We start from the raw sequence: 24,506 nt of genomic DNA, 5'->3' as shown, positions 1-24,506 counted from the left end.
GGATGATGCGCTGCCGCCATCTTGTTACAGTGGCTGGGCACCACTGCCAAATGTGGGTCCCACATCTGCAAGCCCTTCCCTGGGTCCCCTAGGGCATGGATCCCTTGGGATCCCTAGTGGCTCTGCCACTGCCTGCGCTTCCCCACCTTGGGGTGCTTCTTCCCCTGCTCCTGGGGGAGACCCTGCCTGGGGTCTGCTCTCCAGCGGGAAGACACTTTGGAGGGAGATGCATGTGTTCCTTTCTGGAGCTCTACGGTGACCGCGGGAGCCCAGCCTGCTCAAGGCCCTGGAATGAAAACATCCCGTGCCGTGCCGTCTGAGGTGGTGGGGCCGTCCGGGCCTGGCCGGCGCTCTGCTGCCTGTGCTCCAGCTGGCTGAGGCCGGCACGTCTGCGGGCAGGCTCAGTGGCGGGGGCGCTGCAGTCTCCCTGTAGAGCGAGCGCAGCTGGAAAATGCAGCTCACGCCCTTTCCCAGAACACCTCGTTCTTCATGGCTTGGCAGCTGTCCTTGCCAAGGGGCCATGGTGCCCAGGCGCTGGTGGCAGGAGAAGCACAACATCTGGGGCTGAGGTGGGCTGGGCCCTTCCCTCCCTGCAGCTCTCAAGGCCCAGCCCTGGCCCAGCGTGGCATTGCTAACCATAGCAGCTCCCATGGTCTCAAGACAGGCTGGGTCCTGTGAGGCTACCTTGGAAAGGGCTTTGTCCCTAGGCAGGGGCAGAAGCCAGCTCTTCCTTCTGGTTGAGGCAGGAAAGAGGCCAGCGTTGGGCAAGGCCCATGCCCAGGGAGCGTCACAGCCCAGGGAGTACAGGGACTCCCAGGTCCTGAGGCTGCCCACTGTGCCTCGTCGCCCTGGCCTCAGACTGACTTGTACCATGACTGTGCCTATAGCTGAGTGGGTGATGGGATTGCAGCTGCCTGGCCGGATCTGTACTGCTGCCCTCTCCAGGGCACCACTGCCCCCGCACAGCCTGGCACATATGGCCAGTTCCTCCTCCCTGCCTTGGCTTCCTCCATTGACACAGTGGACCCTGCTGGCCACCCAGGGACATGTCTGGGGGATGATTTGGGGGAAGGAGGATGGGCCCCTGAGCCCATCAGGAGCACAGTATGCCCATCAGGAGCACAAGTCCAGTGCAGCGCTTGCCCGCGTCGGCTGTGACAGGTCGGAGTAGAGAGGGATGTGTGGGGGTCACAGTGCCTGGCTCCGTGTGGGCTGCATGCAGGAGCACCAGGAGCTGGCCCTCATCCTCCCCTTGACCCGGAAGGGTGGCTTTGACCCCAGCTGCAGGTGGGCATGCCTGTGAGGTGCCCTTCTTCCCATACCCCACAGGCAGGTTCGTCTCCAGACGGCCCTCTTTGAGCTGGCTGTGTCTTTCCGACATTGCAGACACCCTTCTCCTCTCCCTCTGTCAGGCTCTGAGGCTGGAGTCTCTATCCCGGTGCCACGTGCCTCCGGGTTCCAGGAGGACCTGAGGCTGCCCATTTCCCTGCAAGCATCTCATCCTGGGGACAGTTCAGCCATGGGAGGGCTCTGTAAGGACAGAATGCCCTGCTGGGCGTGGGGCTCCCTGACTAGTCATACCCTGGGACTGGGACCTAGAGACCCTTGTGCAGGGCTCTGCTGCCTGGGCCCTGCCAGCCTCATCATCTGTCCAGAGGCTGCGACCCCTACCCCTCATCAGGCCGGGGGTGCGGCCGGCCTCCCTGGCCCTTCCCAGGGAAGCGGTAGGAGGAGCCAGCAGCCGTCTGCCCACCCCCGGGCTCTGCTGTTTTCCTTCAAATCAGTGCTGTCCCAAACTGCAGCCTTTTAATTTAAACAGGATCATTTCCGGCCTTGGAAAACGCCTCACTGGCCTTAAATAGAAGGGAGCGCAGCGCAGAGGGAAACAGATGAGGTCATGGCTCGGCTGGCCCAGCAAGGAAGGGGCCGAAGTGGGGGTGGCACCATGGCCCTCTGTCCTCTCCAGTGCCCACACTGCAGCCCCTCTCCTCGCCCTGGGCCTGCTCTAAGGAGGGATGGGCCTGGGGGTCCCCTTCCTGGGCTGAGGGGAGCTGTCTTCCAGGAGAGAATGGGCCTGGCAGGGGGCGTGGGGCCTCCCTGAGTCTGGCACCCCATCCTGCCCCTGCTGAGGGAGGAGCAGTTACATAAGCTCCGCAGGCAGCCCATCCGAACCGGTCCCCCCTGCCCAGTTTCCATCGAGGCGGCCAGTTCGGGTGGGGGCGCCGGGCCTGGCACACGTCTACGGCTGACCACACGCGTCTGGAATGTGCAGATGTTTTCTTGGGGGCTCTGTCCGGCCCCCAAACCCCACACATCATCTATTTTGGGGGTTGGGTACCTGGGCCTTTGAGCTTCCCTGCAGAGTGGGAAACCGAGGCTGCAGGGCTCTGCGATGGGTCTGGCATGTCTGAGGCCTTTCCCTCTGCCGTGAATTGGAAGGGCCCTGGGAACTGCCTCACACCCAGGGAAATTCTCCTCAGGCCCACGGTTGCACGCCCTGACCCCGGCTTTCCCTGCCCAGTAGTACCCGAGGGGCAAAAGGCCCAGCCCCCGCCAGCCTCAGGCTTCAGCCACTCTCGTGCCAGCCATGGCAGAGCCCGGGGGAGGGCAGGAGAGCCAGTGCCTGTCTGGGAATATCCCCGAGGGTACTGGGGCGAGGGGGCTCAACCTGGGGCTCACACACCCGGGGGGCGGGCACACCTGCTGCAGCATGAGACCCCAGCCCTACCTGCAGCAGGTGTGGAGAGGCAGCTTCCAAGCCTAGCTAGACCCTCTTCCCTTCCTGCTCCTGCTCCAGGATGTGAAAGCATGCTGGGGAGGGGTGAGGACCCCCACTGTGCCCCACATACCTGGGACTTACTTCTTCTCCCAAGGTTGCCCCAGCATCCACTAAGGAGCCCGCTGGGTCTCACACTAGGATGGTCCTGACTCCTGCTTTCCAGATCGGATGCTTGGCGCCTTGTGTCCCTGGGCTGAGGCACCATCCTGCCTGCGCACTTCTCCCAACAAGCCTGGCCTCAGCCTCCCTGGGAGCACATCCTGGCCCTTGGGCACCCATCAGGCTGTCCCTGTGCACCTGGCTTCCACCTTTCCAACTAATAGTAGGAACTGGGGTGGGGGCACTGGGGCAGCAAGGTCTCAGGATCCCAGAGGACCCGGCGCTCCACCCGATGCTCCTGCCTGGGCTTGGGGCCACCAGATGCCTGGGCCCTGCCATGTCCTCCATCCTTGCAAGGAACCAGAATGTGGGGGTGGGGCATCAGACAGCCGCGATGATATCACCCAGCGGGTTCGGAGGAAGCCCGAGGCGTGGGGTGGGGGGTTTGGCCCGAGGCCGCCTGGCCAGACCTTGGCGTTCCCCCAGAACAGCGATGGCAAAAGCAGATGGAGACGTGGAAAAGTACGGGAGCAGGTGGGGTAAAGACTCCATGGGAACCCGTGCCAGTCCCTGTCACTGAAGCACACATCTACTGTGTCCTGCCTGGGGCAGATGCTCCCACACCCTAGGGGGCTGGCGGGGCACATGTGGCTCCTGTCTGGGCCCCAGCTCGTTTCTACTGCCCTGGGCCCTGGGAGCTCGGCCGAATGTGATCACTAAGGCCTTGCTGCTTTTTCTGGGCCATGAGCCCGGGTGAGGGCCGGAAGAAGGGGCCAGCCCGGAGCCTGGTGTGCAGAGAGTGCGTGGCTAGCACCCATGACAGCAGGCAGGGCTGTCTGCTGGCGTGGAAGGAGTGTCCAAGGCACTCCTGGGCCTGGTCCGCAGTGGGGCAGGCAGGGGTTGGGGGGGCTCTGGAATTCTCAGCTTGCCTGCCCCTACCCCGGCCCTGACTTGTCAGCTCCCGGCAGCAGCCACTCTTGATGGATTTTCCAGAAAATGGGGTGTGGCCACACGTCTTGAGACTTTTACTTCTTTCCTTCCTCCCGAGGCCTGAGTGGTAGCTGCTCCTGTGCCTGGGGGCAGGTACCCAAGCCTTTGCCCCCTCCCCAGGGCAGCATCACAGCTGTGTCCCTTCCTTGAGGCCTGGCTGTGCTCACCGTGACCTCTCCAGCACCCCTCACTCCCCATTCTCCAGGCTGCCATTCCTCAGGACCCACAGCCTCATTTCTCCCTGAAGCTTAGCTTTTGCTGTTGTGGCAGCCACCTGGAAGTCCCTCCTCAGGTCTAACTGCCGTTCTTCATGGCTCAATGTCCCCTCGGGTGTGGTGCTTGGCCAGTGGGTGGGAGTCTGACTGCTTCACTCAGCCTGGGGAATGGCCTGTAGCTGGTCTCCCAGCCACCAGCCTATCCCACCCCACAGAGGGGATGGTGTGGACGGCCTAGCAGTGCCTCTGTGGCCCACCCATCCTTACGTGCAGTGAGAAGCATCTTGGCCTGTGCTGGGAGAGATGTGTCCTGACTCTGGTGTAGAGGAGAGGGTGGCAGAGAAGCTGGGTTCAGTTAGGGAGTAAAGAGGTGACCCTGGCAAAGGGGCTATTCCCTGTGACCCCAGCCCCCAGAGCCTCTTTCCTCCTGGAGCCTAGGGTACTGCATAGGCTCTCTGAATGTCCATATCCCCTGGGGGAAGGGAACTGCACCGTAAGCATGTCCCCCCATCCACAGATGGAATGAGAGGCTCAGGGAGCCAGGTGCCCAGCATCTCATCTGTCTGGGCACCTGGCTTGGGCGAGGGCCTGGCTCCACTGACAGTGGCTGGTGCTGCTTCCCGGAGTGGAGAAGTCCTCAGCTGCTCAGTCCCCCTCAGCTGGGGTGGCCCCTGGTCCTTTTCTTTGTTGGTTCCCCTCTGAAGCCCCTGCCCTGGCCCCTGGCCCCACCAGGCAGCCTGTGTGTGTGTGTCTCCGGTGCCAGGCAGGCCATATGTGCGTCTCTCCCACACCGAGCAGCCTGGCTGTGTGTGTGTGCGTCTCCCGTGCTGGGCAGGCTGCTGTGGGAACTCCCATAGGAGGAGCAGGGCTGGAGGCTGGCAGGGGCTGGGCTGGTGCTGAGTGATGGAGGCCACCCTGCCTTGGGCCTGGCTACCAGGTCGTATTGCTGGAAGAGCAGATCTAGGTGGAGGCGCCTGCTCGGTCACATGGGGGGAGGGTGACACCTGGGGAAGTAGAGGTCCATGGTAGGAGGCTTGGACTTGGGGGGCCTGGGGAGGGAGCCACAGTCCCTGTGCGAGGAGCACTGCTGGGAGTACGTGGGACCAGGAGGGGCTCCCAGGATGAGCAGCATGGTGACCCTGGAGGTGCTTGAGGCCAAGGGGATGTGGAGTTCTTGGTTTGCCCTGCTCTCTGGCGTCTCACGACCATCTCACCAGCACCAGGACCTCGTTTATAACTTAAGCTCTGAAAAGAGAAACATGCTACCTTGTGGTTTCTGTTGCTTTTTTCCGATTATTACTGACATCGAATGTCTTTTCCAGGCTTATGACAAATTGTGCTGCTTTTCTTAATTGCCTCTTTCTTGTTTTGGAGTTTCTTTTCTTTCTTTTCTTCTTTCCCTCCCTCCGTCCCTTCTTTCCTTCCTTTTGTTAATTGCCTGTTTCTGTTTTTGGAGTTTCTTTTCATTTCTTTCTTTCTTTTTTTCTTTTGGGTTGGAGTTTCACTCTTATTGCCCAGGCAGGAGTGCAATAGTGCTGTCTTGGCTCATTGTAACCTCTGCCTCCTGGATTCAAGTGATTCTCCTACCTCAGCTTCTTGAGTAGTTGGGATGTCCAGCTAATTTTGAATTTTTATAAAATTGGCCAGTGGGTGGGAGTCTGGCTCTATGTGGGGAGCTGTGGACGGGATTTTGTATTTTTACAGATTAGCTGGGCAGCGTTTCTCCATGCTGGTCAGGCTGGTCTCAAACTCCTTTCTTTTTTTTTTTTTTTTTTTTTTTTTTTTGAGAGAGAGTCTCACTGTTGCCCAGGCTGGAGTGCAGTGGTGTTATCTCAGCTCACTGCAACCTACACTTTCTGGGTTCAAGCATTTTCTCCTGCCTCAGCCTCCAGAGTAGCTGGGATTACAGGCCCATGCCATCACGCCCCAGCTAATTTTTGTACTTTTGCTAGAAACCGGATTTCACCATTTCGCTAGTCTTGAACTCCTGACCTTAAGTGATCCACCAGTCTTGGCCTTCCAAAGTGTTGTGATTATCACGACATGAGCCACCACGCCCGGCCTGGTCTCAAACTCCTAACTTCAGGTGATCTGCCTACCTTGGCCTCCCAAAGTACTGGGATTACAGGCATGAGCCACTGCACCCGGCTTCTTTCTTTTTCTTTCCTTTTTTTTTTTTTTTTTTCGAGACAGAGTCTCGCTCCATCGCCCAGGCTAGAGTGCAGTGGTGTGATCTCAGCTCACTGCAACTTCCACCTCCCTGGTTCAAGCAATTCGCCTGTCTTAGCCTCCCAAGTAACTGGGACTACAGGAGCCCGCCACCATGCCCGGCTCATTTTTTTGTGTTTTTAATAGAGACAGGGTTTCACCATGGTGGCCAGGAGGGTCTCGATCTTTTGACCTCATAATCCCTGTCTTGGCCTCCCAAAGTCCTGGGATTACAGGTGTCAACCACCTTGCCTGGCCTTCCTTTCTTCCTTTTCTTTGTTTTCTTTTCTTTCTCTTCTTCTTTCTTTTCTTTCAAGACCAGGTCTCACTCTTTTGCCCAGGCTGGAGTGCAGTGACTCAGTCATAGCTCACTGCAGGCTCGACCTCCCAGGCTCACCCCACCGAGTAGTTGGAACTACAGTTGCACACCACCATGACTGGCTAATTCTTTTCTTCCTTGTAGAGGTGAGGTCTTGCTATGCTGCCCAGCCTGGTCTCAAACTCCTGGCCTCAAGCAGTCCTCCCTGCTCTGCCTCCCAAAGCACTGGGATTGCAAGCATAAGCCACCATACCCATATTCCCTTTTTTCTTTTTAACTAGAATAGTTTCCTTTTTTTTTTTTTTTTTTTTTTTAAATTAGCTGTGCATGTAGCAAGGGTATTTTTGGCCTGTAATACGTCATCTAAGTTGTTGGTGCTTATCTCATCTTGTTATTTGTTTGCCAGTTTTACTTATATTTTGTGTGGAAGCTGTGTATTTTAGATGGAATTAGATTTGCTTGTCTTTGATGTTTTATTTATTTATTAGGTATGTATTTATTTACTTTTGAGGCAGGGTCTTGGTCTGTCACCGAGGCTGGAGTGCAGTGATGTGATCTCAGCTCACTGTAGCCTCATCCTCTCTGGGACTCAAGTGAATTTCTCGCCTCCACCTCCTGAGTACTTGGGACTACAGGCACATGCCACCATGCCCCGCTAATATATATTTTTTGTAGATACAGGGTTTCACTGTGGCCCAGGGTGTTTTTGAAATCCTGGGTTCAAGCGATCCTCCAGTCTCAGCTCCCACAGTGCTGGGTTACAGATGCACCTGTACCTGGCCATCTGGGATGTCCCGTTTCTCCTGGGTTTATACCTGAAGACAGCGCCTGCTCTCCTGCTCCCTGGTAGCCTGGTAGTGAGCTTGCTTCTCACACAGTCATGCCTGGCTGTGGCCTCACAGTGGGACCACCCTGCTGGGCTCAGAGCTGGAAATGGGGAGCCTGGGCTCTGTGTGAGAGCTGTGGACAGGGTATGGGAGGCCTTGGTTTTGTGGGGGGCCTGTAGACAGGTGATGGGAGGCCTTGGCTTTGGCAGGGGCTGTAGGCAGGGAATGGAGTGCCTTTCGGGGGGGGCTGCGGGCAGGGAATGGGGGGCCTTGGCTGTATGGGGTGACTGGACAGGGGATGGGGGGCTTGGCCCTATGGGGGGGCATGGACAGGCGATAGGTGGCCTTGGCTCTGTGGGGTGACTGTGGACAGGAGATGTGGGGCCTTGGCTCTGTGGGGTGACTGGACAGAGGATGGGGGCTTGGCTTTATGGGGTGACTGTGGACAGGGGATGGGGCCTTGGCTCTATGGGGGGGCTATGGACGGGCAATAGGGGCCTTGGCTCTATGAGGGGCACTATGGACAGGTGATAGGGGGCCTTGGCTCTATGGAGTGATTGTGGACAAGGGATGGGGGGCTTGGCTCTATAGAGTGACTGTGGACAGGAGATGTGGGGCCTTGGCTCTGTGGGGTGACTGGACAGAGGATGGGGGCTTGGCTTTATGGGGTGACTGTGGACAGGGGATGGGGCCTTGGCTCTATGGGGGGGCTATGGACGGGCAATAGGGGCCTTGGCTCTATGAGGGGCACTATGGACAGGTGATAGGGGGCCTTGGCTCTATGGAGTGATTGTGGACAAGGGATGGGGGGCTTGGCTCTATAGAGTGACTGTGGACAGGGGATGGGGGACCTTGGCTTTGTTGAGGGCTGTGACGGGGGTGATGGGGTCCTCTGCTCTGAGGATGGGACTGTGGACAGGGAATCGGAGGGCCTTGGCCCTTTGTGGATGGGTTGGGAGTCTTTGCCCGTCCTGGCCCTGAGTGGACAGGTCCGTGTGGCACTCGGCCTAGGGCTAATATGGTTACAGAGAGCTGAGGCCCCCGGGCCTCTCCTGCTTGGTTTCCCTAGATGAGTGTTCATTTGGGTCTTCCATTAGAAAGGCTCTTCCTGACTCCTCAGGGGGGAGCTCAAGGGTGGGAGGCCACAGCTCGGGGGTGCTGGCAGTGTCTAGGGTGGGCCCAGGGATGGCCTCCTGGCCTACTGGGAGCTCTGGCCTTGACCCATGGTCACTTGTTCCTTAGAGACGTGTCCCACAACCTGCTTCAGGCGCTGGACGTCGGGCTCCTGACGAACCTCTCGGCGCTGGCAGAGCTGTGAGTGTCCCCCGGCCACGCCAGCATGCGGGGCTCACTCCCGATGGGCTGGCCACCTCTCACTGCTTGGCTGCAGGGACTTCCTTCATACTTGCCGAATCCCCCCTCTCTTCCAGGGACATAAGCAACAACAAGATTTCCACGTTAGAAGAAGGACTGTTTGCTAATTTATTTAATTTAAGTGAAATGTAAGTTGTGGTTCTTTTGGTGGGTGTCACCGGTTGGACCCCAGGCCCCCAGCATCCCTTCTGCCTTCCCAGTTGGTCTGTATCTCCTCTCAGGTTTGAGACCAGATCCTGGGGGCAGTTTGCTGGCCAGCTTGGAGCCCCCCAGGGCCGGCTTGGTTGGGGCGGGGGAGGCTGTGCTGTCACGGGGTGCTCCAGGCCCTGGGGCTGGTGTATACCCTTCCCACCAGACCTGGTCCCCACACTTGCCTTTCCCCTGCAGAAACCTGAGTGGGAACCCGTTTGAGTGTGACTGTGGCCTGGTGTGGCTGTCACGGTGGGTGAAGGAGCAGCAGGTGCAGGTGGTGCAGCCCGAGGCGGCCACGTGCGCTGGACCTGTCTCTCGGGCTGGCCAGCCTCTGCTCAGCATCCCTTTGCGGGACAGTGGCTGTGGTGAGTGCCAGTGGGTGGGGCCGGCTCAGTCCTTCCCTGCCAGGCACAGGGGAACCATCTCTAGGGAGGGGCTTCGGGCCAAGGAGCAGCATGGGAGCCCTGATGGGGGGTGTGGGTGGAGCCAGGAGGAGTGGAACCCAGGGTCCAGCGGCTGCCTCTTCTAGGTGAGGAGTATGTCGCCTGCTTCCCTGACAACAGCTCGGGCACCATGGAAGCAGTGGCCTTTTCACCTGCCCACGAGGGCCTGCTGGAGCCTGAGGCCTGCAGCGCCTTCTGCTTCTCTACTGGCCAGCACCTTGCAGCCCTTTCAGAGCAGGGCCAGTGCCTGTGCGGAGCGGCATCCCCCAATGTCTCCTCTGCCTGCCTGGCTCTCTGCTCCAGTCCTCTGCCACCCCCTGCCCCTTCCTGTGGGGGCCCCACCCTCCTCCAGCATGTCTTCCCCGCCTCCTCAGGGGCTGCCCTGGTGGGGCCCCATGGACCCCTGGCCTCTGGCCAGCCAGCAGCCTTCCACATTGCCGCCCCCCTCCCCATCACTGCCACACACTGGGACTTCGGGGATGGCTCCCCCAAGGTGGATGGTGCAGGCCCGGTGGCCTTGCACCGCTACGTGCTGCCTGGGCGCTATCGCGTGACAGCTCTGCTGGCCCTGGGGGCCGGCTCAGCCCTGCTGGAGACAAACGTGCAGGTGGAAGCAGTACCTGCCGCCCTGGAGCTTGTGTGCCCATCCTCAGTGCAGAGTGACGAGAGCCTCCAACTCAGCCTCCGGAACCGTGGTGGCTCAGGCCTGGAAGCCACCTACAGCATCGTGGCCTTGGGTGAGGAGCCTACCCGAGGTGAGCACCTCCTCCCATCTCCCCTTCCTCCCCAGGGCCGTGTGGGTGGGGCAGAGCCTGGTATCCCTGTCTCGGGCCCACATTGACCGTTGACACCCCTATTCCCCACGGTCCCCAGTGGTGCACCCGCTCTGTCCCTTGGACACAAAGATCTTCCCTGGCAATGGGCACTGCTACCGCCTGGTGGTGGAGAAGGCGGCCTGGCTGCAGGCACAGGAGCAGTGCCGGGCCTGGGCCGGGGCCGCCCTGGCCATGGTGGACAGTCCTGCTGTGCAGCGATTCCTGGTCTCCCAGGTCACCAGGTGCCTGCCCCCACTCATCAAGGGGACATAGGTTGAGGGATCTCTGAAGCACTGGTGCAGAGCCCATAGCTGGGGAGGCTCAGGACGAGGGAGGCGGGAGCTGAGCCGGCCACCTGTCAGTTCTGCAGATGGAGAGGTGGACACGAGCTGGGGGCAGCCTCTGGACACTCCTGGGGCTTGCCATACGGGAGGTGTCCTGCATGGGGAACCCTGTTGGTTCCCACAGGCCCAATGGGTGCTTGCAGCTCTCCAGGCTCTGAGCCTCAGTTTCCCCATCTGGAAAGGGAGACCATGTTGGGGCACACAAGTGGGCTACTGAGAGTGTGGGAGGTTGGAGGAGTGCCCTAAGCCCTGTGCCGTCCCACACCTGCCCACAGGAGCCTGGACGTGTGGATTGGTTTCTCGGCTGTGCAGGGGGCGGAGGTGGGCCCAGCACCGCAGGGCGAGGCCTTCAGCCTGGAGAGCTGCCAGAACTGGCTGCCTGGGGAGCCACACCCAGCTACCGCCGAGCACTGCGTCCGGCTGGGGCCCACTGGATGGTGCAACACCGACCTTTGCTCAGCGCCGCACAGCTACGTCTGTGAGCTGCGGCCCGGAGGTGTGTGGGGACCAGGTGGGGGCCTGAGACACTGGCTGTGGTTAGGGGTCTGCCAAGTGCCCTCGGTGGAGCCTGAGCTTCGGTGGAAGGGCTGGTCGGGGGCTGGTGGGCGGCTCGGTCCCCAGTCTGTTCACCCTGGATGTCCTGGTGTCCTGGGCCCGGACCCAGAGCCTCACTGCACACTCGCCACCCCAGGCCCAGTGCAGGATGCCGAGAACTTCCTCGTGGGAGCGCCCAGTGGGGACCTGCAGGGACCCCTGATACCTCTGGTGCAACAGGATGGCCTCTCGGCCCCGCGTCAGCCTGTGGAGGTAGCTGGCCCTTCGAATTCTGGAACCTACCCTTCTGCCCCGGAGACCTTGCCAGCCCTGCTTACTGTGGGTCTCTCTCAAAACCTCTGGGGCTTTAACGTTGCTTGTGCCCAGTATAGATGGGTTGGAAAATCTCGAGCGCAGAGAGGAAAGCATTTAATCACATGATTCTGGCAAATGCCAGACTCTCCAGGCCTATTTCTGAGTGTGAGTTATTCCTAAAAGCCAGGTCAAGCAGTTTCCACCCTAGTCTTCCTCTCGAGCAACAGGAACCAGGCTTGCAGGGGGTTCAATGGCTCGCTCCCTTCCCTCCTGTGTTCCTCAGGGAGTTAAGGTGAGGGAGTCTGGACTTTGGCCTGGGGTGTGGTTTGTGGAGCTGAGGTGGCCCCTGCCCACCAGGTCATGGTATTCCCGATCCTGAGTCTTAGCCAAGAAGCCTTCCTCACCACAGCAGAATTTGGGACCCAGGAGCTCCTGCAGCCTGCCCAGCTGCGCCTGCAGGTGTACCGGCCCCTCAGCACAGCAGGTGGGACTCGAGTGGTGGGCCTTGAGGGCTTGGGGTGGCCTCTCCGAGCTCTCACATCTGCTGGTCCTGTGGCCACCAGAGCCGTCCCTAGTCTCAGTAGGGGTTCAGAGGTACCAGCTCATTCCAAGTATCTGGGGATGGATTGGGTGGGTCAGTTGGCTGGCCGGAGGCAAGGGCACAGCACTGGGCTGGGAGTGCTGCCCTGTGAGACCTGTTCTCACAGCAAGGCCAGGCTTGTGGGTGCAAGCAGGTGGACATCCCCAGTGATGGATGACCTGTGGGCAAATTAGGACCCCGATACCTTCCCCTCCTCGCAGGGACCCCGGAGAACGGCAGTGAGCCTGAGAGCGGGTTCCTGGATAACAGGACCCAGCCGGCCCCCGAGTGCATGCCAGGGGGACGCTGGTGCCCTGGAGCCAACGTCTGCCTGCCGCTGGACGCCTCCTGCCACTCCCAGGCCTATACCAACAGCTGCACGTCAGGGCCAGTGCTCCCCAAGGCCCACTACACGCTATGGAGGGAGTTCCTCTTCTCCGTTCCCGCGGGGCCCCCCGCACAGTACTCGGTGTGTGGCTCTGACCTGGATCTATCCCCTGACTTCCTCAGGTCACCTGCCTGTCCACCAGACACACCCAGCCTGCAGTCCCCTCCCATGTCCCTGCCACCTCCGACCTCCAAACTCCAACGACCTCTGTAGTGCCCTGGCCGCTCTCCTAATGGGAGAAGCTCTTGCCTGGGCCCTTGGCATGAGCTGTGCCTCCTCTTCCCCTCTCCGGGCACGGTCGTTCCCTCTTGCCTGCTGGGTCTTGGCCTGTGTCCCCTCCCTGTGTGTCCTCATCTGCAACTGTCCTCTGACTGTCCCTGCTGTGATTACCTTGGGGGAGGCTCCATGAGGCGTGGTCGATGGTGCTGAGATGCCCAGCGTGGAGCCCTGCCTGTCCACCTTCGCCCCTCGTGTTGGGGTCCATGGGCCATGACCATGAGGACGTGCTGCAGCCCTGCCTCCCTCTCCGCAGGTCACCCTCCGTGGCCAGGAGGTCCTCATGCTCCCCGGTGACCTCGTGAGCTTGCAGCACGACGCTGGCCCTGGTGCCTTCCTGCACTGCCCACTGGCTTCCAGCAGCCCTGGTCTCCAAGCCCCGTACCTCTCTGCCAACGCCTCGGCCTGGCTGCCCCACCTGCCCGCCCAACTGGAGGGCACTCGGGCCTGCCCTGCCTGTGCCCTGCGGCTGCTTGCGGCCACAGAGCGGTTCGTTGTGCTGCTGGGCCTCAGGCCGAACCCTGGGCTGCAGCTGCCCGGGCGCTATGAGGTCCGGGCTGAGGTGGGCAATGGCGTGTCCAGGCACAGCCTGTCCTGCAGCTTCAACGTGGTCTCCCCAGTGGCTGGGCTGCGGGTCATCGCCCCTGCCCCGCACAATGGCCACCTCTACGTGCCCACCAATGGCTCAGTCTTGGTGCTCCAGCTGGACTCTGGTGCCAATGCCACGGCTATGGCTCGCTGGGCTGGGGGCAATGTCAGCGCCCGCTTTGAGGCCGCCTGCCCTGCCCTGGTAGCCACCCTCGTGCCCGGCTGCCCCTGGGAGACCAATGATACCCTGTTCTCAGTGATAGCGCTGCCCTGGCTGAGTGAGGGGGAGCATGTGGTGGAAGTCGTTGCGGAAAACAGCGCCAGCCGGGCCAATCTCAGCTTGCAGGTGACAGCGGAGGAGCCCATCTGTGGCCTCCGAGCTACGCCCAGCCCTGAGGCCCGTGTGCTGCAGGGAGTCCTAGTGGTGAGTACAGTGGAGGCTCCGCTGCCTGCTCCCAGGCAGTGCCCCCAGACGGGTGCTCACACGGCGCAAAGCCTGGCTTCCCAATGAGGGCGGCAGCTCAGTTACTGGGGACGTTGGTTCCAGGCAGGTCCTGCTGGCCGACGACTCATGCTCCTTGGTGGCTCTAAAGTCCTAGAACGTCACAGCTCCAACAGTGGTTCCGCTCACGCATTCTGCTCTCCCGTGAAACAAATCTAAAATTCTGCCCTCCAACCCCTTATGGACCCCCATGAGTCTCGCACCCTCTGTGGTGGTCTCGCCTGGCTGAAGCAAGGGGTTTTTGAGGTGGAGTCTGAACCCCTGATGGCAAACTGTTGGCTGTCTGCGGTGCCACCATGCTGGGTACACGGGAAACAGAGTTGTCTTTGTCCTGGGAGTATCTGCCTCTGCACTAGGGGCCATGGGAGGGGCCGTTTCTGATGGCCCTGACTTGACCTGTGCAGCCTGTCCCAGGCTTCCTCTGCTGAACCTATTCTGTCAGCTGATGTGGGCCCTGTCGCCGGGAGGCCCGTTTGCTTCCCTCACCGCGCCGAGCTCTCTGGATGAGGAGCTGGTGTAGGAGCTCTGGGAGGGTTTGAGAGGCTCAGAGAGAGGTGGACTCTGTAACTGGTACTAGGTCTGCTTTACAGATGGGGAAACTGAGGCACAGAGGTTGAGGCATAACTGGGAGACGTTGAGGCATAACTAGTGCTACCTGGCTGGAGGCTGGAGAGCTGGACACTCAGTGCTTCAGTCTGGACTTGGCTCCTGTGGCACGTGGCTCCCCGAGCCCCGGCTACCTTCCCTCTGTGCCCTGCATGGGACTCTCCAGCCCGACGGGAGGTGTGACCAAGAGGCGACAGGCTGAGGGCAGAGTGGTTTCCCACAGAGCCTGGACTGACACCAGTACCCCCTGCAGAGGTACAGCCCAGTGGTGGAGGCGGGCTCGGACGTGGTCTTCCGGTGGACCATCAATGACAAGCAGTCCCTGACTTTCCAGAACATAGTCTTCAATGTCATTTATCAGAGCGCAGCGGTCTTCAAGCTCTCAGTAGGTGGGCGGGGGGTTGGGAGGGGAGGGGATAGAGGTGGGGTGAGAGGGAATGGGTGGGGATGGGGGGGCAGGGTGGGGCAGGGGGAGGAGAAGGGGGCGGGCTCTTCAGTCACCTCTGCCTTCCCTCTGCTTCCTGCTGCCAAGGATGCTGTGGCGGCTGTGGGTGAGTTCGGGGAGAGGTGCCAAGCGGGGCTGGGCCTCCCACCTGCCGCTGGTGCCCACCAATGCCTGTCCCCACAGCTGACGGCCTCCAACCATGTGAGCAATGTCACCGTGAACTACAATGTCACCGTGGAACGGATGAACAGGATGCAGGGCCTGTGGATCTCCACGGTGCCGGCTGTGCTGCCCCCTGACGCCTCGCTGCTGCTGACGGCGGGTGTGCTGGTGGACTCGGCTGTGGAGGTGGCCTTCCTGTGAGTGCCTTGGGGGCCTGTTGGGGGCGAGCACTAGGCTCTCCTCCCAGCCCCAGCCTCGGGACCCCACAGCAAGGGACCGTTTCTCTAAGCCTCAGTTTCCTTGTCTGTTGGGAGGTCCTCGGTTCACAGGAGCCCTTGAGGCTACATAGGAGCTGGAAGAGGCCCCACAGCACAGCGGGTGCACCCTGAACAGACGACCAGGGCGTGACTGTAGAGCAGAGCCTCAGCTGGGACCCAGGCACCCCCTCCCCGACAGGCACAGCCAGCCCCATTCACCTGCCTGCCACCATGCAGTCATGTCCTGGTCCACTCACTGCCTGCCCACTGCCCCGGCAGATGGACCTTTGGGGACGGGGAGCAGGCCCTCGGCCAGTTCCAGCCTCCGTACGATGAGTCCTTCCCGGTTCCAGACCCTTCGGTGGCCCAGGTGCTGGTGGAGCACAACGTCACGCATACCTACACTGCCCCAGGTAAGGGCTGAGGGGGTGAGGGGACCGATACCCTTCAGGCCCTGAGCATGGGGCTCCCCAGTCTCCCAGAGTCAGCCTGCCTCCTTCCCCCGCAACAGCCCTCACTATGACCCCACCTGGGCTGACGGCTTTGGCTTTGGCTGGGGTGAGGGAGGGGCCAGGTGGAGGTGGGGAGTGGACAGGGAAGTTGGGCCCTCTGGTCTCCCAGCCTGGCTCTGGCTGCTCTGCTGTTCCGAGTGCAGCTGCACTTGGGGGTGGTGCCATCCTCACCTGCTGGCCCTCAGTGCCGTAGCACCTGTGCTTCGTCTGGCATGTAGTCTGGGAGCGAGGACCCTCAGGGCTGGGCCATAGGTGCACCATTCAACCCTGGGCTCCTCAGACGGGGGCTTCTGCTGAGCGGGTGCGGAGCAAGTGGGGGTGCCACTGTCGCCCACTTGGGCCTGTCCCCACAGGTGAGTACATCCTGACCGTGTTGGCATCCAACGCCTTTGAGAACTTGACGAAGCAGGTGCCTGTCAGCGTGCGTGCCGCCCTGCCCTCGGTGGCTGTGGGTGTGAGCGACAGCGTCCTGGTGGCTGGCCGGCCCATCACTTTCTACCCACACCCGTTGCCTGCGCCTGGCGGTGTCCTGTACATGTGGGACTTCGGGGATGGCTCCCCGGTCCTAACGCAGAGCCAGCCGGCCACCAACCACACCTACGTCTCAAGGGGCACCTACCGTGTACGCCTGGAGGTCAACAACACGGTGAGCAGTGCGGTGGCCCATGCAGACGTGCGCGTCTTTGAGGAGCTCCGTGGGCTCAGCGTGGACATGAGCCTGGCCGTGGAGCAGGGCGCCCCTGTGGTGGTCCGTGCCACGGTGGAGACGGGTGACAATATCACATGGACCTTTGACATGGGGGATGGCACCGTGCTGTCGGGCCCCGAGGCCACTGTTGAGCACGTGTACCTGCAGGCACAGAACTGCACGGTGACTGTGGGCGCGGCTAGCCCCGCCGGCCGCCTGGCTCGGAGCCTGCACGTGCTGGTCTTCGTCCTGGAGGTGCTGCGCATCGAACCCACCACCTGCATCCCCACACAGCCCGACGCGCGGCTCAAGGCCTATGTTACCGGGGACCCAGCCCACTACCTCTTTGACTGGACCTTCGGGGACGGTTCCTCCAACACCACTGTGCATGGGCGCCCGGAGGTGACGCACAACTTCACGCAGAGCGGCACATTCCCCCTGGCACTTGTGCTGTCGAGCCGCGTGAACAAGGCACATTACTTCACTAGCATCTGCGTGGAGCCCGAGGTGGGCAACGTCACCCTGCGGCCAGAGAAACAGTTCGTGCAGCTAGGGGTCGAGGCCCGGCTGGAGGCATGCGTCTGGCCTCCGTTCCCCTACCGCTATGCCTGGGACTTTGGCACCGAGGAAGCCACCTCTGCCCATGCTGGGGGCCCCAGGATGACGTTCACCTACCGAGATCCAGGCTCCTATCTGGTGACAGTCACCGTGTCCAACAATGTCTCTGCTGCCAACGACTCGGCCCTGGTGGAGGTGCAGGAGCCTGTGGTGGTCACAGACATCAAGGTCAATGGCTCCCTCGTGCTGGAGCTGCAGCAGCTGTACCTGTTCTCCACTGTGGGTCGCGGGCGACCTGCTAGCTACCTGTGGGATCTGGGGGACGGTGGGCAGCTTGAGGGTCCTGAGGTTACCCACGCCTACAACAGCACTGGCGACTTCATTGTCAGAGTGGCTGGCTGGAATGAGGTGAGCCGCAGCGAGGCCTGGCTCAATGTGACGGTGAAGCGGCGAGTACGGGGGCTTGTCATCAATGCCAGCCGCACGGTGGTGCCCCTGAATGGCAGCGTGAGCTTTAGCACCTTGCTGGAGGCCGGCAGTGATGTGCACTACTCCTGGGTGCTCTGTGACCGCTGCACACCTATCCCTGGGGGCCCTACCATGTCCTACACCTTCCGTTCGGTGGGCACCTTCAGTGTGATTGTCACAGCTGAGAATGAGGTGGGCTCTGCCCAGGACAGTATCTTCATCTATGTCCTGCAGCTTATCGAGGGGCTGCAGGTGGTGGGTGGTGGCGGCTGCTTCCCCACCAACCACACAGTGCAGCTGCAGGCCGTGGTCCGAGATGGCACCAACATCTCCTACAGCTGGACTGCCTGGCGGGAGGGGGGCCTGGCCCTGTCTGGCAGTGGCAGAGCCTTCTCACTCACCACGCTTGAGGCCAGCACTTACCATGTGCAGCTGCGGGCCACCAACATGCTGGGCAGCGCCTGGGCCGACTGCACTGTGGTCTTCGTGGAGCCTGTGGGGGGACTGATGGTGGCCGCTTCCCCAAACCCAGCTGCCATCAACACGAGTGTCACCCTCAATGCTGAGTTAGCTGGCGGCAGTAATGTCCTATACACTTGGTCCTTGGAGGAGGGACTGAGCTGGGAGACCCCTGAGCCGTTTACCACCCACAGTTTCCCCAAGCCTGGCTTGCACTTGGTCACCGTCATGGCAGGGAACCCGCTGGGCTCGGCCAATGCCACCATGGAAGTGGCCGTGCAGGTGCCTGTCAGTGGCCTCAGCATCAGGGCCAGCGAGCCGAGTGGCAGCTTCGTGGCAGCTGGCTCCTCTGTGCCCTTCTGGGGGCAGCTGGCCACGGGCACCGATGTGAGCTGGTGCTGGGCTGTGCCTGGTGGCGGCAGCAAGCACGGCCCGCATGTCACCATGGGCTTCCCAGAAGCTGGTGCCTTCTCCATTCGGCTCAATGCCTCCAATGCAGTCAGCTGGGTCTTGGCCACACACAACCTCACAGTGGAGGAGCCCATCGTGGGCCTGGTGCTGTGGGCCAGCAGCAAGGTGGTGGCGCCTGGGCAGCTCGTCCACTTTCAGATCCTGCTGGCTGCTGGTTCAGCTGTCACTTTCCGCCTGCAGGTGGGTGGGGCCAGCCCCGAGGTGCTCTCTGGGCCCCGTTTCTCCCGCAGCTTCCCCCACGTCGGAGACCACGTGGTAAGTGTGCAGGGCGAGAACCATGTGAGCTGGGCCCAGGTGCAGGTGCGCATCGTGGTGTTGGAGGCTGTGAGTGGGCTGCAGGTGCCCAACTGCTGTGAGCGGGGCATTGCCACAGGCACTGAGCGGAACTTTACAGCCCGCGTGCAGCGCGGCTCTCGGGTCGCCTACGCCTGGTACTTCTCGCTGCAGAAGGTCCAGGGTGACTCACTGGTCATCCTTTCGGGTCGCGACGTCACCTACACGCCTGTGGCCGCAGGGCTGCTGGAGATCCAGGTGCGAGCCTTTAACGCCCTGGGCAGCGAGAACCGCACACTGGTGTTGGAGGTCCAGGATGCCATCCAGTATGTGGCCCTGCGGAGCAGCCCCTGCTTCACCAACCGCTCAGCGCAGTTTGAGGCCACCACCAGCCCTAGCCCCCGGCGCGTGGCATACCACTGGGACTTTGGGGATGGGGCCCCAGGACAGGACACAGATGAGCCCAGGGCCGAGCACACCTACCTGAGGCCCGGGGACTACCGTGTGCAGGTGAATGCCTCCAACCTGGTGAGCTTCTTCATGGCGCAGGCCACAGTGACTGTCCAGGTGCTGGCCTGCCGAGAGCCAGAGGTGGACGTGGCCCTGCCCCTGCAGGTGCTCATGCGGCGTTCCCAGCGCAACTACCTGGAGGCCCACGTCGACCTGCGCAACTGTGTCACCTATCAGACCGAGTACCGCTGGGAGGTGTACCGCGCTGCCAGCTGCCAGCGGCCAGGGCGCACAGCTCGTGTGGCCCTGCCTGGTGTGGACGTGAGCCGGCCTCAGCTGGTGCTGCCGCGGCTGGCACTGCCCGTGGGCCACTACTGCTTCGTGTTTGTGGTGTCATTTGGGGACACGCCGCTGGCACGGAGCATCCAGGCCAACGTGACGGTGGCCCCCGAGCGCTTGGTGCCCATCGTTGAGGGTGGCTCGTACCGTGTGTGGTCGGATACACAGGACCTGGTGCTGGATGGGAGTGAGTCCTATGATCCTAACCTGGAGGATGGTGAACAGACGCCCCTCAGCTTCCACTGGGCCTGCGTGGCTTCGACACAGGTCAGTGGGTGCAGGGCTGTTCGCCCTGCTACCACCTCCACCTGTGACCCCGAGGCGGGAACACCCAGCACACCACTAGGGTTGGCCTGTCCCAGCATGGGGAGGGAGTCTCCTGAGCTGTGCCCTGGGCTGGGCTCCATTTTGAGGCTGAATGGGACTCTCAACGCCACATGACCCCTTGTTCTCGGCCTGCAGAGGGAGGCTGGTGGGTGTGCACTGAACTTTGGGCCCCGAGGGAGCAGCATGGTCACCATTCCCCGGGAGCGGCTGGCGGCCGGCGTGGAGTATACCTTCAGTCTGACTGTGTGGAAGGCTGGCCGCAAGGAGGAGGCCACCAACCAGACGGTGGGTGCTGTCCGCCCCTTGGCCACACTCCTGACACCCCAGCATCCCTGCTCATCAGTGGTTTTCTGTATTTTAGTGCTTGCAGAGGCTGTGTGCTCTTGCCCAACTTTCCGTTGTTTCGATACAAATTGTATTTAACAAAACAGCCTGCTTCAGCTTTGCTTCCTTCCAAACCTGCCACAGCTCCATGTAAAATCTTCAAGCCACACAGTCTCTCAACACCACTTAACAGTGAGAAACAGCCTCTTCCCACCCCGGAGGCAGGCACTGTCCTGAGGCTGTGCCCCTGTTCCTGGATATAGTGGGCCGGTTCTCACCCCCGAGATCCCCTCTTGGGACGGCCAGGAGGCTCGCTGACCCTGAGCTTGTGGTGGCTGCTCCTGCTGCTGTCAGGCAAGACCTGCTGGTGCCCCAGAGCGAGTGTCTTGTCTCCCAGGCCCTACTTTACTCAGCTGGCCTGATTGTGGTCCTGCCCAGAGGGGTTGGCTGTGGGGAGGGCGTGGGAGCATGTTCCATTCTGGCTCAGCCTCCTGACCCGGGCCCTGGACCAGGGCTGCACCTGAAAGTCAGGGCTGCGAGAAAACCATGGTCCTCATGCCCACATACATATCTCTTTACACATACGCCTCCCAGGGTCCCTCAGCGACCACCGCCTGCTTCCTGCCAGGCTCCAGCTGGGTACAGGACACCTGAACACATGCCCCGGGGTCCTCTGCCCTGTGGATGAGCTTCTGCCTCCTAGGTTGGGAGGTGGAAAACCGGACAACTATGCCAGGAGGGGCTGAGCTCACCAGCAGCAGCCAGTCCCCTGGGAACCCTGGAGTTTGGGAGCAGCATCCTCCACGGGTCCCCCAAATATTCCAGCATGCTGGGCAGACGTGGGCTGAAAGTAACCCCACTCCCTCCCCAGGTGCTAATCCGGAGCGGCCGGGTGCCCATTGTGTCCTTGGAGTGCGTGTCCTGCAAGGCACAGGCTGTGTATGAAGTGAGCCGAAGCTCCTACGTGTACCTGGAGGGCCGCTGCCTCAACTGTAGCAGCGGTTCCAAGCAAGGGGTGAGGCAGAAAGGGGTGTGGCTGGGTGGGGGATGGGTCCCATGGGCCAGCAGTGGAGCCTGCAGGCAGAAGTGGCGCAGGCCGGGCAGGGCGTTCCACCCCCTCACCACCCCTCCTGCCTGCAGCGCTGGGCGGCACGCACCTTCAGTAACAAGACGCTGGTGCTGGACGAGACTACCACGTCCACAGGCAGTGCAGGCATGCGGCTGGTGCTGCGGCGGGGTGTGCTGCGGGACGGCGAGGGCTACACCTTCACGCTCACCGTGCTAGGCCACTCTGGCGAGGAGGAGGGCTGCGCCTCCATTCGCCTGTCCCCCAACCGCCCGCCGCTGGGGGGCTCATGCCGCCTCTTTCCCCTGGGTGCTGTGCATGCCCTCACCACCAAGGTGCACTTCGAATGCTCGGGTGAGTGTGGGCCTGCGTTGGGGGGTGCGGCAGGAGCTCCCCACTCTGATGCCTTGGGGCCCTCCTGTGATGCCGTGGGATCCTGCAGGCTGGCAGGATGCGGAGGACGCCAGCGCCCCACTGGTGTACGCCCTGCTGCTGCGGCGCTGTCGCCAAGGCCACTGCGAGGAGTTTTGTGTCTATAAGGGCAGCCTCTCCAGCTATGGGGCCGTGCTGCCTCCGGGCTTCAGGCCACACTTCGAGGTGGGCCTGGCTGTGGTGGTGCAGGACCAGCTTGGAGCCGCTGTGGTCGCCCTCAATAGGTGAGCCGGGCCTTGGGAGGGTGCCCCCAAGACTGCTAGCTGCTCACGGTCCCCCTCCGCTCACCACCACCTTCCAATCGCAGGTCTCTGGCCATCGTTCTTCCAGAGCCCAACAGCAGCGCAGTGGGGCTCACAGCCTGGCTGCACGGGCTCACAGCCAGTGTGCTCCCGGGGCTGCTGCGGCAGGCTGACCCCCAGCACGTCATCGAGTACTCGCTGGCCCTGGTCACCGTGCTGAACGAGGTGAGTGCAGGCAGGAGGGGACTGCACATCTGTTGCATGCATGCTGGAGGACTGAGACCCATGCTTTCTGGAGCCTTGCAGAAGGCTCAGCCCGGGCCCCACAGACAAATCCCATTGACCTTGAAGTGGCACCCTTCGCTCCCAGCAGCCACACCTACCGGGCCCTCCTCAGTGCCCGCTCGCCAGTACCTCCCGCTCCCAGGAGGGCCCCCGTGTGTGCCCTATTTTGCCCATGAAGAAACAGCTCAGGGTCAGGTCGTTCCATGTCACGTAATGTGTGTAACTGACCCCAGGAGTCATGGGTAGCTGCCAGTATCCTTCCCTGCTGACAGCGCCCTGTGCCCCTGCCTTCCCCAGTACGAGCAGGCCCTGGACACGGCAGCAGAGCCCGAACATGAGCGGCAGCGCCGAGCCCAGATACGCAAGAACATCACAGAGACCCTGGTGTCCCTGCGGGTCCACACTGTGGACGACATTCAGCAAATCGCTGCTGCGCTGGCCCAGTGCATGGTAGGATGGCCCCACCTGCCATCCAGCCCCATATGCCTGCCTGGGCACTGGGTCTAGCCACCGGGGTAGACAGGCAGCTTGGCCAAGGAGCTGAGCCTCCCAGCCTGGGCTCCTTTCCACCGTGGCCCTCCTTGGCCTCTGACCTGCCTTGGCAGCCTTAGCCGTTCTTCTCCTGTTGCTTGTGAACCCAGGGTGCCTCTGGGGGACTCAGGGGTCAAAGAGGGGCCCAGATGTAGGGAGGGGCTGGGAAGATGCTGCTCTGTCCACTCCCTTCCCCCCCCTTCTCCTTTCCCCCACCCTTTGTGGTCTTGCAGCATTCCCCTGGCACGCCCAAAGTTTCTCTCCCCTGAGGCGCCTGCTGCCACAGCCCAGGCTCAGGGGTGGGCAGGGCACATCTAATGGGGGTACTGTGTCTGCATGGCAGGGGGCTGATATGAGACTGGGGCAGGGCAGAGCCCTGGGAGGAGAAGCGTTAAGAGGGCTTTGCAGCTGGAGCTACCCTGCTGCCTCGTGGTGTCCCTGGCTATGCTGTGGCTGGGTCTGGATGCTGTCCATGGCCTTGGCAGCTGCCTCGCTCTCATTTGTGTGAAAAGTTGCCTTGTGTGGCTGGTGGGCCTTGTCACATGAGCCCAGGTGGAGACCCTAGGTCAGAAGGAGCCACAGAAGGCACTTAGCGGGGAGACTGTGAGGGGTCCAGTCCTGCAGGCTCTCCAGCTGCAGGGCCAGGAGCGGGAGCTGGGTGAGGAGGACGTGTGCAAGGAGTGCACGCGGCTGCACCTGGGAGTGGAGCTGGACACTGTCGGCTCCTCGTAGGGGCCCAGCAGGGAGCTCGTGTGTCGCTCGTGCCTGAAGCAGACACTGCACAAGCTGGAGGCTATGATGCGGATCCTGCAGGCGGAGACCACCACAGGCACTGTCACGCCCACCGCCATTGGAGACAGTATTCTCAACATCACAGGTGTGCAGCCTAAGCCCCACAACATCCTTCCGCCGCCCCCCGCCCCCCGCCTATCTTCTGTCTTCTCCCCTCCCTTCCCCCTTCTCCCTTCCCCCTTCTCCCTTCCCCTTCCCCCCTCCTTTCTGCCTCCCCCTCCCTTCTCCCTCCCCCTCCCTTCCCCCCTCCCCCTTCCCCTTCCCCTTCTCCTTCCCTCTTCTCCTCCCCCCTCCCCTCCCTTCCCTCTCCTCCCTTCCCTCCCCTGCTTCCCTCCTCCTCTCCCTCCCCTGCTTCCTGCCTCCCTCTTCCTTCTCCTCCCTCCTTCCCTTCCCCCTTCCCCTCCCCTCCCTCTCCTCCTCTGCTATTCCTCACTCCCCTTCTCCTCCCCCTTCTCCCTCTCCCTTTCTCCTCCTCATTTCCTCCCCTCCCCTCCTCTCCCACTCACTCCTCCCCCATTCCCCTCCCCCACTTCCTTCACTTCCCGTCTCTCTCATCTCCCTCCCTCCTCCCCCATCCCTCTTTCCTCCTCCCACATTCTCCTCTCACTTCCCCGTACCCCCTTCTTCATTCCCCATATCCCTACCTCCTTCCCCTTCCCCCTCCTCTTCCCCATCATCCTCTTCCCCCACTTCCTCCCCTGCCTTCCTCCTCCTCCTTCCCCCTGCTCCTTCCTGTCCCCTTCTTCCCTCTCCACCTCTCCCCACTCTCCCATTCTCATCTTCATTCCTTCCCTTATTCACATTCCTTTGTTCTGTCTCTATCGCCCTTCCCTTTTCCATTCCTTCTCCCCCTCATCCCTCTCCTCCCTTCATCCCTCCCATTTCTCTTCATCCCCTTCCCCCATCCCCCTCCCTACCTCTCCCTCCCCTTCACTCCCCTCCCTCTTCTCATTCTTCTCCCTCTTCTCCCTCATTCCCCATCCCTCTCATCCCACCCCGTCTCCTCCTCATCCCCCTTCTTCTCTCCCTCC

At 61.6% G+C, this 24,506-nt stretch overlaps 1 protein-coding gene across 10 annotated transcripts in view; it reads left to right on the top strand.

Annotated features, from left to right (window-relative positions):
• The window catches only part of PKD1 (polycystin 1, transient receptor potential channel interacting), a 48,843-nt gene that overhangs the window by 9,444 nt on the left and 14,893 nt on the right, over window positions 1–24,506 (top strand). For 5 of the 10 annotated variants that reach the window (XM_039478078.2, XM_039478080.2, XM_039478075.2 and 2 more), the window contains exons 2-22: window positions 8,680–8,751; window positions 8,868–8,939; window positions 9,199–9,368; window positions 9,533–10,201; window positions 10,320–10,503; window positions 10,881–11,116; window positions 11,297–11,412; window positions 11,812–11,938; window positions 12,256–12,503; window positions 12,955–13,710; window positions 14,648–14,779; window positions 15,023–15,198; window positions 15,538–15,671; window positions 16,124–19,743; window positions 19,939–20,088; window positions 20,999–21,142; window positions 21,268–21,547; window positions 21,636–21,849; window positions 21,933–22,092; window positions 22,450–22,602; window positions 23,416–23,560. In XM_039478078.2, the coding sequence (XP_039334012.2) occupies window positions 8,680–8,751; window positions 8,868–8,939; window positions 9,199–9,368; window positions 9,533–10,201; window positions 10,320–10,503; window positions 10,881–11,116; window positions 11,297–11,412; window positions 11,812–11,938; window positions 12,256–12,503; window positions 12,955–13,710; window positions 14,648–14,779; window positions 15,023–15,198; window positions 15,538–15,671; window positions 16,124–19,743; window positions 19,939–20,088; window positions 20,999–21,142; window positions 21,268–21,547; window positions 21,636–21,849; window positions 21,933–22,092; window positions 22,450–22,602; window positions 23,416–23,560 (7,958 nt within the window). The other 5 variants (XM_039478082.2, XM_039478081.2, XM_039478076.2 and 2 more) reach the window with 3 other exon arrangements.

The sequence above is a fragment of the Saimiri boliviensis genome, chromosome 12 (assembly GCF_048565385.1).
Source record: "Saimiri boliviensis isolate mSaiBol1 chromosome 12, mSaiBol1.pri, whole genome shotgun sequence".
In the NCBI taxonomy this organism is placed as follows: Eukaryota; Metazoa; Chordata; class Mammalia; order Primates; family Cebidae; genus Saimiri; species Saimiri boliviensis.
Note: the sequence above shows the minus strand (reverse complement) of the source record. Positions and strands in the feature narration are given on the sequence as shown.